General features: G+C 61.0%; 1 protein-coding gene across 1 annotated transcript in view; it reads right to left on the minus strand.

Annotated features, from left to right (window-relative positions):
- The window catches only part of PREX1 (phosphatidylinositol-3,4,5-trisphosphate dependent Rac exchange factor 1), a 135047-nt gene that overhangs the window by 23230 nt on the left and 97988 nt on the right, over positions 1 to 13829 (minus strand). The window contains exons 14-18 of the mRNA XM_081289861.1: positions 12489 to 12564; positions 6276 to 6348; positions 3462 to 3604; positions 1986 to 2078; positions 1200 to 1348 (exon numbers count right to left, since the gene is read on the minus strand). Of these exons, the coding sequence (XP_081145987.1) occupies positions 1200 to 1348; positions 1986 to 2078; positions 3462 to 3604; positions 6276 to 6348; positions 12489 to 12564 (534 nt within the window). The remainder of the gene's footprint in view (positions 1 to 1199; positions 1349 to 1985; positions 2079 to 3461; positions 3605 to 6275; positions 6349 to 12488; positions 12565 to 13829) is intronic.

Here is a 13829-nt window from a genome sequence, read left to right on the forward strand (position 1 = left end):
CCCAGGAGCCCTGGAGGCCAGGCCAGCACCCCCGTGGACATTGACTCAATTATCGTAGACGGCAGGGTGAGAAGTGGCCCAGCACACCTTGGTGTTGTCCCCCCAAAACACCCACCAGTCCCCTAGAGAGGGCTTGGAAAGCCCGAGTGTCAGACACGCTGGGGCCCGTTCTCGACCACAGCAGAGAGGGGCCACAGCAGAGAGGAGCCACACCTGCTAGGGTGGGCAGCAGGCGTCCTTTGTCCTGGACACGCCCACCCAGGCTATGTCCCCAGGCCTGCCTTCATCCCTCCTGTTCTGACACGTCCCCTCGTGTGCCAGATAAAGCCATCCCCTAAGCCTGTTCCAAACCCCAGGTGCTTCCGGAAGTCAAGCAGATGGCTCCCCTTTGGCCAGCTCCGCCACCTGCACGGGCCAAACCGTGCTCAGATCTCCCTGAACGAGCTGGCCTTTTACTGAAACTGTCACATCAGAACGCCCCCCTCCCGGCAATAGAGCGCTGGCCTCAAATAAAAGAGAGGCATAGACACCCAGCATGACTTTTCAATGGACGACTCTCCCCTGTACCTCATCTGTCCCGCCGCCCCTCCCTCTCCCCCTGTAGCCCCCGCACCCGTCGGAACCTCCAGCCGCTCTCCACAGGGCTCACCGTGGTGCAGGGCCCCACAGGCCTGGCCGCCCTGTCCCGCTGGCCTCCCCCACCCCGTCCGCACCCCTCGGCCTCCCTGCTGGGCCTCACAGCTGCCAGAGACGGCCCCACCACAGGCCCAGGTACCGCTGCTTCCTCTGCCTGGAGCCCTGCTCCCCCAGAAGTCCCCATGAGGAGCCCTGGTGACCTCTCTGCCCACCTTATCTGCATAGCGCAGTCTAAGGCCAGCTCTGTGCGTCTCCATGGCTCACTCGCTGCCCCAGCTGGGGACCTATCTCACGCCCCGACCAGTGTACTTCTGTCCCCTGCTCTGTCCCCCACTTGACCAGGAGCCCATGAAGGGCAGGAGCTGCGTCCATGCTGACAGGGCCGCATGCCAGGCCCACGCCCCTCGGCCCAGCCGAGGCTACTGAAGAGCAGGGGCAGCGTGTCCCATGGTGGCTTCAGTGACGGCCACCCCCCAGGCCACAGAGCTCCCACCCCACCAGTCCCAGCACTGGTCCCTCCTCAGCATGCCATCAGGCTGGGCACCAGGCCCGGGGTCACTCACTCTTTGGCCTTGGTGGCCACCAGGAGGCGCAGGGGGCGGCGGGAGCAGAAGCACTGGTTGAGGAGGGACTCCACCTCTGAGAAGGGCCGCAGGAACACCAGGTCCTCGTTGATGGAGTAGATCCTCCTGCCCACCTGCAGGCCGGCCATCTTGGGGGCAGCAGAGGACAGGCGTGTGAGTGCAAACACTGCCATCCACAGTGAAGGACAGGGACAGCCCAGCGGGCCAAGGCGGCTCCCCCAGGGAAGCCCTGCAGGGCGCGGGGCCTGGGTCTGGACCCAGCTACAGGGGCCACAGGTGGCCTGCCCGGCTGGGTGGGGCAGGGGGTCTAACAGGGTGGCCACCTCGTGACTGCCCCTCACAAAGGGCTTTGGGAGCCTGGGCTGCCTGGCCTGGCAGCTGCAGCCCCACCTCCCCACCCAGGAGCAGCTGCGAGTCTGGGGCTCAGATCCCCTCCCATCCCTTCTCCTCCAGACCATGCCCAGGGGGCAATGAGCCCCTCCGGCTCGAGCCACCAATATTCAGGTTTTCACCTTCGCAGCTCATTCCAAAACCGATTCAGAACTTGAGTGTGTCCTGGGCCTCCACACTGCACCAGCAGGGGGCGCTGGTGGGCCACACCAGGACAGCGCTGAGCGGCCAGGGCATCCGGCTCCCTAGTACCTGCAGGGGTCCTGGGCCAAGTTTCCCCATATGGACAAGAGAGAGCACCAGCCTTCGTCCCCAGACCTGCTGAGCTGCCCTCCCACCTGCACAAGCCCCTGCCAGAGCAGCCCTGGGCCTCACCTCGGCCAGCGAGCCCCTCTGGACCGACTTCACCACCACGGCCTTGTTCTTCTCCTCGATGTCGAAGCCGTAGTCCTCCTCCTGGGGCAGGATCTGGGGGCCCGAAGCAGACCCGGTCAGGCAGGAGGTGCCCAGGGCACCCCACCCTGATGCCCACAGGACTGGGATCCTGCTGTCTCCTCATGCCCCAGGGCCACCAGGGTGGGGTGCAGATGAGGGGCCTGCAGCACAGCAGCCAGACCAGGCCAAATACAAGCCCCACCTGCACACAGTAGGCACCTGAGGTGAGGGCACCACCTGGCTCCCGCCAGAGCCTGGTGTGTGTTCAATCTGTCACCCCTTCCTCCTGCAAACCCAGGGACAGTCCCCTCTCTACACGCTGTCTCCCCATCCACTGGCATACCACAGGTGCTCAATAAATGACTTAATGAATAAAGCAGACCCAAGACACCCAGCCCCATGACTGTGGGAGTGGAAAAGCAGCTCAAGGAGCAGCAGCCCTCTACTGCTGGAAGCAGGTGCTGGGGCTCCTGGGGACACAGGGAAATGGGCGCAGCCATGCAACAACATCCAGGGAGCCGCGCCGGTCAGACACGCCAAGCGCTCCGTGGGTACGGCAGACACGCTCCCCAGCAAGACGGACTGGACAGTCCCCCTCTGCAGCTGACCGCAGGGGAGGGCCAGCCCGGGATCCACCGCGGTGCAGGGGTGTGAGCAGCTTGAACTACAGGACAGTAGCTAAGGGCCGGGGCCTGCCCTGGATGGCTGAGGGCCACACTGGAGCTGAGGGCTGGACATGGGAGTGGGGAAGGACCCCAGGCAGCAGCCAACGGGCCACGGCCCTGAGGCACTGAAGGGGGAGGAAAGGGCTCAGGTGGCTGGGGCCTGGCGAGGACAGCACCGGAGGTGGAGGGGAGAGGCAGAGTCCCCTAGGCCACGCTGAGCACTTGCAGCCCACCCTGGGTGTGACGGGAGCCCCGGAGAGGAAGGAGAAATGGAACCCACAGAAGGCACTGGGCATCTCCACACCAGGCCGACTCCGGCTCTGACCTGGGCAGGGTGAGCGAACCGCTCTGAGCCCCTGTCCACCACCCACTGGGACCACGCATCTGGAGGGGCTGGTGCTCACTGGTGGACAGAGAAACAGGATTTGGGGGGCTAGGCGGGTCAACTTCCTGCAAAGCTGTGAGACCTCCCTGAATTGCAGAGCTATCGACAGCCACTGAACACAGGCAGGCGCCAGTCTGAGACCCAGGCTCTGGGGGGCAGGGAAGTGGCTTTGGGAGGCCGTCCCCGGGCACAGCGCCAGGCTGCAGCAGCCGGGAAGACAAGTGGAGCTGGAACTCAGGGAGGGCGCCCAGCACCCCGGACCTGTGTGAGGAGGGCGCCTGGGCCATGCAGTGACCTGGCCTCCGGCCACCTCCAATCCCACAGGAGGCCTGGGAAGGACGGTGCCCGGGCCCAGCCTGCTCCTACCAGCAGCCGCTTGGCCAGGATGTTCTCCACCAGCTTGAAGTCATTGCGAAGCTGTCTGTTCTTGCTGTTGGTCCCCTCCATCTCCTCGTCAGCGTGGAAGCGGAAGTACTGGGACTCGTCCTTGAACTCGCTCTTCTCCAGCACTGCAGACCCAGACACACAAGCCACGGTCAGACTCACAGCCACACGTCAGCCACACTTGCCACCTGGCAGCCAAGGGCTGGGCTAGCCCCACACAGGTTTGGTGTGTCCCAAACCCCCTGGCTGCTCAGGGTGTGACGGGCGTAAAGGACTGCGGAGCCCTCTGCGGATGGGACTCTGACTCGGGAAAGAGTAAGCCAGACCCCTACCTCACACCACACACCAGGACTCCTGGGGGTGGAAGACCTGCTTGTGAACAGTAAAGCCACAGTCGGCCAAGCACACGCACGCTACCTCGGGGCTAAGGCAGGTACGGACACAAACCAAGGGGGTCGGCAAACTGAGGCTCCAGGACCCACGTCTGGCCCACTACCTGTTCCTACAAATAAAGTTTTATTGGAAAGAGCCCCAACACTGTCTGCAGCTGGCAGCTCTCCAGCCACAATGCCAAGGTTGGACAGGTGTGACAGGTCACAAGGCACACAGGGCCTAAATTCCCACTATCTGACTCTTTACAGAAAAAAGTGCTGACCCCTGTACCAGGATGAGCCAGGAAAACACACACAAGAAACCAGATGCAGCCCGAGGCCATGGCTTAGGGTCACCAGGCACCTCCGGGCCAGGCCTCTGTGGCTGTGCTTAGCTCGTCTACCCCTTGGGCAGATGGAAAGGCTGTTGCAGCCCTTCCACAGGTGGAAAGACCAACGCCCAGGCCGATAGACAAATCCATCCAGGTCAGGGTCAGCAGCCGCACTGGGGCCCCACGCAGGCCCCTCCTTTCCCTGTGCTGCCCCCCGGGCCTGTCAGCGAGGGCTGGGTGAAATAAGCCAGGGGAATCTGGCCTGTGAGGTTAAGGTAGCCAGCTGCCTAAGGTTAGCGGGTCCCTGCGGCCAGGAGAACCAGCTGCCTAGACGCACCCCTAAAGACGGGGGATCTGGTAGCTGAACAGAAGACAAAGGAAGTGTTTCCTCTTCCTAGTCCCCAGGACACTTCGCCAGGACCCTACCTGTCTGGCCACCATATCACCTCTTTGGAGAAAACAGACACACAAATTGCTACTTCCCCCAGAGTGGGGAGCCAGGAGGGCGGGCTGGCTTGGCCTCTACTGTAAACATGAAGCTAGAAAATTCCGGGAGTGGGAGGAGAACGCAGTGCTGTGTCCTGCTGGCGTGTCCCGAAAAGGCAGGGAATCCCCAGGTGAGGCCCAACTTACACCTCTCTGTGGAGGCCGCTGGCCAGGCTCTATGAGCCACACAGACCTGGAGTCAGGTCCCCTGCTTGGACCCTTGCTGACCCTGACCACATGCACGTCCAGCCTCATCCACAGGGAAAAGAGCAGACAGCCTGTATTGGCATGAGAGGGGTCCAGCCTGGGGGTACTTCTCTGGGACAGCTCAGCTCCACTGCAGGAGGTCCCGCCAGCCCCACTCTGTGCCTGCCCTGCACTTGGCCAAGGCCGCAATCCTGGGCTCGGGCTCTTTTTCCTATTTTAGCCTATTTTTGAGGTCGTGGCAGGGACAGAACAGGGCCGCACCCTGCAATTTCCCACCCTCCAGAGCGTCCAAACTGCTGGGACCCCCTGCGGAATGTCCTCTCCCAGCAGCCTTCCTGGAATAGCAGCGGGGGTGGACCCCTAATTACCCTCCCCACAAACAAGTGGTCCGGCCCAGCCGGCTGGTGGGCGAGCAGAGCTGTTGGGAGGCCTCAGAGGCACAAGGGCAGCTTCTGGGCACACTGAGCCAGGGCAGACGGGTGACCTAGCCTCACGGGGAAACGAACAGCAGGAAGCAGCCCGGACCCATAAACCATGGCAGATGGCAAGGCCTCCCGGGAAAGCTGGGGAACTGAGGCCCAGCGGGGAGCCCCCCAGAGGCAGGTCCCGCCCCGCCCACCAGCCAGAAGGCAGGCCTTGGGGCGGGAACACGGTGGCCGCCCCTGGTTCCCTAAATAAAGTCTGACGGCACAGGGCCATGCCCAGCTGGTTCAGTGCTGTGTGTAGCTGCTTCTGTGTTACAAGGGCAGAGAGTGGCTGTGACAGGGACCCTGTGGCCCGCAGAGCTGAGAGCACTTGCCACCTGGCCCTTCAAGAGAAAGTTCCAAGCTGAGTTCATCAGAAGAGCGGCAGCTGGGGAGGACCCAGCCGAGGGCCCGAGGCCTAGGGTCTCCTGACCCAACACTCTCCCACCTCTGTGCCACCGCCTGGCCCTAGCCACGTGGCCCTGCCCTGGACCTCCTCCAGGCCCCTGCCCCGCCCCACAGACTGAAGCCAGAAGGGTCTAGAAGAAACCCAAGTCACCACGTCCCTCCTGCTCAGAACCTCTGGGGACTCCTGCCTTGCTCAGAGTGAGAGTCCAAGGCCTCCTCACTTGCACCACCTGGAACGATCCAGAAGATGTGATCTTTCTGATTGGGACACACACAGAAACGGCTGGGACCTGTTCTGCTCGTTGCTGTCCCCAGGATCTAGCACCGAGCCTGGGACACAACAGGCACCGGCTGGAGAAGAACAGAACCATGAGTCTGGAAGGCCACGTGGGCTCAGCCACAGGCAGGAAGGCCGCCTTGACATGGGCCCCCGGAACGACGCAGGGGGCTGGCGGGCAGCAGGAGTCGCGCTCTGAGTGACGGGCGAGGCGGGCAGGGAGGGCTGGGCAGAGGCCGGGGAAGGGTTACCGTGGTGCATGAAGCCGTTGTTGCACAGGCCCACGCCGAGCGCCACGGCCTCCTCTCGCGTCTGGCAGTCTCCCTGGCATGGAACAGAGGGGCACAGTGGCCTTAGGTGAGCTGGCAACTCTGAGCCACATCCCGCCAGAGCCACCGCCCACACCTCCTCATCCACGCTGCTCCTCTAAGTCCCCTTCCACTTGAGGCTTTGTCCCTGCAACTGAAAACTTGCCAGCTGACACCATCAGAACCAGGGGATGTGGTTCCTCTCGGGGCCACCTGGGCGACCCGTCTCCCTCCGGAAGCCTGGAGAGGACAGGCCAGTGCGCAGGGCACTGTAGGGTTCTGTCCCAGCCGACCCTCCCTGGCAGACGTCCTGAGCAGGACCGTGCTCAGGACACACCCCCACCCCAGGGCCAGACAAGGAGTCACCATCCTGCGGGGCCACAGGAACCTCCCTGCCCAGGTGCGGGACACCTGAGGGGTGGAGGCAGGACAGGAGGCAGGTGTGTGCTTCTTTCCAGCAGCGGCCCCTGAGGTGGTCCCCGGGGCTCCCCCTCCTCAGACTTCCCTGGCGCCTGGCTCCCAGGTCTGCCCCACCTCCTCCCAAGGAGCCCTGTCCCCTGCCACCACCACCCCCGCTAAATTATCCAACATCATTTCTGTTGCCTGCAACCCAGATAATCTCAATACAGTGGCGGAGAGAGAGTGGAAGGGCAGCGGGGGACTTGGGCAGAGGACAGCAGGACAAAGGCCCAGAGGTGGGAAGGAGAAACCAGGAGGAGCAGGGCAGCCAGGGGAGCAGCCAGGCGGGGGCAGGGGCCTGGAGCCTTGCTGTGTCCCCCTGGGGACAAGGCTGCAGTCCTGAAGTCTGTGGACTGAGAAAGGAGCTGGGGAGGGGGTCACTGGCAAGAGGCCCTCCAGCCGCCTCCCTCCCCAACAGCTGGCCAAGGAGCGGCAGAGGGTTCTGCGGCCCTCCCTGCCAGCAGCCTGGGGTGAGGAGGGCATTTTCCCAGGTTCAAGGGACACCGCTGCTCTATCAGAGGCGGCTGCGGCTGAGCACAGGCCAGGCCCTGAGCAGGTGGGGGCAGCTCTGGCCTTGGGTTTACTGACCCAGCCAGACAGTGCTAGAGAGCCAGTGAGCGCAGGCCCAGCTGAGGGAGGGCCCCGAGGGGCTGCAGCCCAGGCAGCCACCCCCAGCTGCCAGGATGGCAGGAGGGACATCCAGGGTCCAGGTGGCGCAGGCCCAGCTCAACAGCCAGGCAGGCGGGGCAGCATCTGGCATCCACCTGACTTCTGGGCAGCCTGGGCTCCCCACCCTGAGGGACCTGGGGCGGGTGACCAGCGAGGTCCCTCACCACAGCAGGGCAGACACAGGTTAGAGTGACAGGTCCTGGATTCATCACCTGAGAGCAAACCTGTCATCCTGGGTTGGCAGTCACCACTGGGGGCATTCTGTCCCCTGTGGGGAGAGGCACAAGCTAACCAGGCTCAGAGGCCATGTATCTCACTGGGGTCCTCAGCCCCATCCTGCCCACTCACGGCTCACCCTCGGGCTCCTGCCCTGCTGCGCACGCCACTCCCCTGGGGCCTTTGCACCTGCTCTTTCCTCCACCTAGGGTGCCGCCCTGGGCTTTTCAGGCCTCAGCACTCGGTCACCTGCTCTGAGTCCTTCCCTAACTATCCCAAAAGTAGTCCCCAAGCCCTCCCCCACAAGTCCTCCCCAGAAACACCATCCGTCCCTCTCACTGCCCAGCACACTGGGGGCTACTGTAGGGTGGTTAGGGGAAGGACTCAGAGCAGGTGACCGGTGCTGAGGCCTGTTCTGTTTAAGGTCTGTCTCCCAGTAGAATTCACACCGTGTGGGCAGGGCCCTGGCACTGGCCTGTGCGGGGAGGGGAGTGGAGGGCCGGGAAGCTGACCTTGAGGCCGCTCTTCAGGGTTCTGTGCCCCTGAAACAGGGGGATCATCCCGCCACACCCCAGAGCTCTGGGGGATGAAATGAACCGCTCCAGGGGTCCCGCTGGGTTGGAGGCAGCAGAGGTGATGCAAGGCCGTGGGGCAGTGGGAAAGGCCCTCTGCATGAGTCTGAAGGCCCACGCAGGCCTCTCGTGCCGAGCACGTGCCAGTCTGGGCGGTCAAGCCAGAAGCAACCACCACACCTGAGCTGCCTGACAGGGGAAACTGAGGCATGGCAGGCTGGCTCTCCCCACCACCAGGTCATGGCTGGGGAAACTGAGGTTCAGGGTGGTCGGCGGCCCAGGACTCTGTCCCAGTTCAGCTGTCACCCTCACCCCTGGCCTCTGCCTCTCCTGCACTAGCCCTCGCTGCCCACGCTGAGCCCAGCTGCAGTCGGCGCCTGCCATCTGCCTGGGAAGGGAGTTGGCAGAGCAGGCGGGCAAGGTCCTGCCAAGCCACATGGACGTCGGCACACTCATGCCCTCTGAGCCTGGCTCCGTGGCCTGGTCCCACTCGCTCCAGCCCCAGCCCCAGCCCACCAACCCTGTCCCCTGGGCATCTAGGAGCCTGGGCAGCAGGGAGAGGGGAGAGCGTGAGCTCTGTGCTGCCCACTGTGACCGCGGCGGTCAGCTGACCTCTCTGAGCTGCAGTGCCTCACCCGTGTTTCTGCCCATCCTCGCCAAGGTCTGCACGCTGGAGTGGTCCACGCACAGATGACCAGGGCCACCATCAATACAGGGTATCTTTACAGCTGACCGCGAGGCACCACAGCCCCAGCCTCCACAGTGTCCTACGACTGGTGCCCAGAGGCAAGTTGGGGAACCCCAGCCTCAGTTCCTCATCAGTAAAACGGATCAGGGCTGTACCTTCCCCAGGCCATTCTGAGGGTTAAATGAACTAGGAGGAGAGCAGGTCAGAACTGACCCTTACCCTCAGAACTAAAAGACTCCCCGCCTGGGTAGTGAGTCCGGAGCCCCTCGTGAGCATCAAGGGAGGAATCCTGAGCAATCCCAGCTTCTCTCAGAAATTCCTGTCCATTTACCCACAAACCGGTTTAGGGGACCATCTGGCCAATGAGAACTAAGCAGAAGACCGTGGGTCAAGGGACGACTGTGAGAAGTTTTCTCCCTAATGTGAAAATTGGAAAAAGCACTTTCAAACTGAACTGCTGCTGGCTTTGGGCCATAGTTCATTATAAATGAGATACCTGGAGGTGTGGCAGCCATTTGTGATTGTGAGGCAACTAGCAAGAAGCTAAGAGAACCAAACAGAAAGGTGCATTTCTGGGTGCAAATAGCATTGCTGGGTTCTAGGACCGTGAACTCTGAACATTTAGTTATATAAGAGAAAATGTCTTTACTGTATTAAGTCCAGTTCCTACTATGAGAAGACAAAAGCATTTCTAACTGATTCAGTAGGCATTCAACTGACATTTTGTCCTAAGGAGCAGAATAACCTACAAGTTAGAAATAAGGAGATGTCCAGAGGGAGGGGAAGCCCCCTTGAGCCACTCTATTACATGTTCTCTGTTGCTCCTGCTGAGGTTCCAGGTGGGGATGGGCCTCTGATGTCATATCCTGTCTTGTTGGTTCCAAACACTCCTCAGACCTGCCCCACCCCCAGCCTTTGGGGAAACATCTACTTTTCCCTGTGACACCAGCAGGCTGTCCCCTGGCACAAGTAGAGTCTGGGAAACATGAGGCCACAGAGTCCATAGCAGCGAGGCCCGGGAAGCTCAGAGCCCCAAAGCCAGGGCCGTCTGGGCTGCAGCCAAAGCACCTGAACTACAAAGCAGGCACCCACGTGGCAGCTCACCTGCCCGAGGCTCACCTGCCCGAGGCACAGCTGCCCAAGGCTCACCCGCCTGCTGCACACCTGCCCGTGGCTCACCTGCCCAAGGCTTACCTGCCTGCTGCACACCTGCCCAAGGCTCACCTGCCTGCCGCACACCTGCCTGCTGCACACCTGCCTGAGGCTCACCCGCCTGTTGCATACCTGCCTGTGGCTCACCTGCCTGTGGCTCACCTGCCTGTGGGCTCACCTGGCAGCCGCACACCTGCCTGAGGCTCACCTGCCTGCTGCACAGCTGTGAGGCCAACTCTGCAGACGTCCCCACTGCTGTCTCTTGGTCTCACTGTCCCATGCCCGCGAATCCCCCTGTGGTTTCTTTAGCCTTCTTCGCTGACAGAACTTGGGCCAGCCTCGGGTCCTCCGCAGGAGGCGAGGACTGCACTAAGAGCTACACTCGCCAAGCAGTGACTCCCACCAGGCTGCGTTTTTTACAGGTGAGCAACCTGAGGCACAGATATGGTAACCAGCGGCCCGCCCGAGGTGACGCAGCCAGGAAGTAGCAGAGCCAGGATGTGAACTGGGTCCGCCTGGCATGCCTCTGGGCTGACTGCACAGAGTCCCCAGGGGGCAGTGCAGTGGGGGGTTAGAGGCCCTGCGCGAAGACAGCAAGTCTGAGCCCAAGGCCAGGGTCTTGCAACCCCCCCCCCCCCCCCGATTTCTCGGTCCCACTGTTACAGCAAACACTGAAACACACCCACAGCTCACACTAAGGACATTCTGTTAGCCTGATTTTTTGTGAAGCACTTTTCTAAACCCACTTTTGAAGTTACTTGGTGCCGAGAAACATATAAATTGAGTCTCCACAGCAGTCATCAGTCATTTGCTCAGTGTGAGAAAATCCAGCCAGCAAAACTGTGGTTTTTGAATGGAAGGAACTTTTTATGAACACTAAATTTAACAATTACTCAGGCTGGCTTACAGCTCCGCTCTGCAGCTGGTTTCATGGTTTGGTTTGGCTTGGTTTTAGTACTGAGGATTGAACCCAGGGGCTCTCCACTGAGCCCCACGCCCAGTCCTTTTTTATTTTTTTATTTTGAGACAGGGTCTTACTAAGTTGCTGATGGTTTCACTGAATTGTTAAGACTGGCCTCAATCTGTGATTCCCGTGCCTCAGCCTCCTGAGTCACTGGTGTGATGGGTCTGCACCACCAGGCCCAGCTCCGGCAGTTTAACTGGACCTTCGTCCATTATCATGTTGCAGGGTCCCATCTTTTCTCAGACCATGAATGAACATTCTGTGAGCTCCCTGAAAAATTCCCAGAATCAGGCAGAGTTCTGGACGGGGTGAGATGGGCCCAGCCCTATCCTGTCTTTGCCGTGGTGAGGCTGTGCCTCCTGGAACCAGGCCCTGGCCTTTCTGGGCCCCATCCCTCCCCTCTGTAAATGGGCTGAAGGCCACGGTAGGATAGCGGACAAAGCCCAGCCAGGGCCTGGCCAGAGGAAACCCTGTTAAGTGACCATTAATAGGAGCCATAAAGAAGGAAGGACAGGCAGGCGGGCTTGACCGCTGGACCTCAATGGAGCAAACAACTCTGCAGGGTCAGCAAGATTGATGGAGGGATGTCTAAGCCTCTGCTGGCCTCGGGCTCTCTTGAAAGGAAGACCCTGGCAAGAGGCTCCAGTTTGGTGCCAGGGTGTGAGAACCACTTTCTGTTCTTTACAATTACCTGGTCTTGGGTATCTGGCTACACAGCACAAGTGGAATAAGATGTGTATATATATTATTTATGGGACCTAAAAACCCAGGAAATTCTACAACTTGAGGACATGTGCTAAGTGACATGAGGTGGTCACAAAAGGTTGATATGCTAGGATTTCATTCTCAGGTGGTCCCTAGAGTAGTCAACTCCAGAGACAGAGCCCAGGGCGTGGCTGGAGGGTGGGGCGTGGCTGGAGGGTGGGGCGTGGCTGGAGGGTGGGGCGGAGTTGAAGGGAGGGGCGGGGCTGCAGGAGGGGGCGGGGCTGCAGGGAGGGGCGGGCCTGCAGCAAAGGGCTGGCTGCCCCTTGACAGGCAGAGCTTCAGCTCTGTGGGTGGGGGATGTCTGCAGGACATCAGGCCTGTACTTAATGCCACTGGAGCTGCACACTTAAAAGGTGTTAAGCAGGTAAACTTGCACTATGTGCCCTGGCCACCATTAAAAACACAAATTGGGGCTGGGGTTGTGGCTCAGCGGTACAGCAGTCGTCTAGCATTTGCGAAGCCCTGGGTTCGGTCCTCAGCACCACATAAAAATAAATAAATGTCCAACTACAACTAAATGTGTGTGTATATATATACACACACACACAGACACACACAGACACACACACATATATTTAAAAAAATAAAGCAACACAAGGCTCCACATTCCAGGAAGCCCCCCTCCTCGGGCAAAGCCAGATGCTGGCCGCCCAGGTCAGGGTGGTCCTCACCTGGGCCAGCAGCCAGTCGACCAGCTTGCTCCCGGGCAGCACGGACTTGTAGGTCTTCAGGTGGTAGTCACGGTCTCTGCGAGGAGGAGGGGGTGACAGATGAGCAGGGGACGCAGTGGGGCCTCCTGGGCTTGCCGAGATCTCTAGGCGCAGGGCAGGGGCCAGGCAGAGGCCCAGCCCCGACCCCACACCTGAGCCACAGTGTGACGTCCCCCCAGGCCTCCCCTCCCCCAGGGCGCAGGCACTAGGCTCTAGGGCTCTCTCACTCTCGCCCGAGGACCTCAGCCGGGGCACTGTGCCCTCCGAGGGACCCGTGGGCTATCAGGAGCCGGGGTGGGTGCTGCTGGCATCTCGTGGTGGAAGCCGGGGGCCGCGGAACATCCTCAAAGAGGACTCATCTGGCTGAGATGCCTCAGCGCACAGGCCCAGGAGCCCGGGACCCTCACATGAGAAAACTCAGCCTTTCCCTGTCCTTCCCTCTGTTCTGTGTGACGGTCCTAGGTTCAAAGATCCCGGCTATGGTGACACAGAAGCCCCTCTCTGGGGCCAGGGTGGCCAGCGAGGTCCCCGGGTCTCTCCTGTGAGTCCTGTGGCAGCGGCAGCCTGGGCCATCCCGCAGCCTTCCAGGTAGCCCCCGGTTTCCGAGGCCAGCCTGAGAGGCCGAGGAAGGGTCTGGCTGAAGAACTGCTCCAGCTTCAGAAGCGGGAGCCCAGCAGCCGCGGTGCACTAGTGAAGGCCCCGGGGCCACTTCCCCAGGCTGGCCCAGGGCAGCAGCAGAGCAGAGGAGCCGGGAGGCAGGACTGGGGACCAGGGTCGGGTACCAGGGACCCAGGAGAGCCGGCAAGAGCTAAGGATGGGGCAGAGGAACGTGCAGCCGGGGTAAGAGTCTGGTGGCCCTGGGACCCTGCATCCACCACTGAAGCTTCACATAGGGAATGATCGCTCGATGGCAATGGTGCCCACAGAGCCAGCACCACTCAAGGCACCTCCTATGAATTTAGCCCCACGGCACCCCAGAGCTGTGAGTGACTCTGTGCCCCTTTTACAGAGGCAGAGGCAGAGGCAAGCGCTGGATCCACCACTCACTCGGGATGGCCCCGGCTGCAGGCCTACGCTGCCCAGCGTCAGCCCTTTTAATTTCAACTCAATCCAAAAAAAATAAAACTTATAAAATAACATTAAGTCAAATTAAAGATCACGTTCCTCAATCTCCATGTTTGAAAATGCCATGTGACCAGTGCTCCCATATGGGACAACGGACACAGGGCACTTCCACCAGTGTAGGCAGCTCTACTGGACAGCAGGGCCCCAAATGAAGTGACAAGCACAGAGCACGGCGGA

Source organism: Spermophilus citellus (assembly GCF_964194105.1).
Source record: "Spermophilus citellus genome assembly, chromosome: 4".
NCBI classification, from domain to species: Eukaryota; Metazoa; Chordata; class Mammalia; order Rodentia; family Sciuridae; genus Spermophilus; species Spermophilus citellus.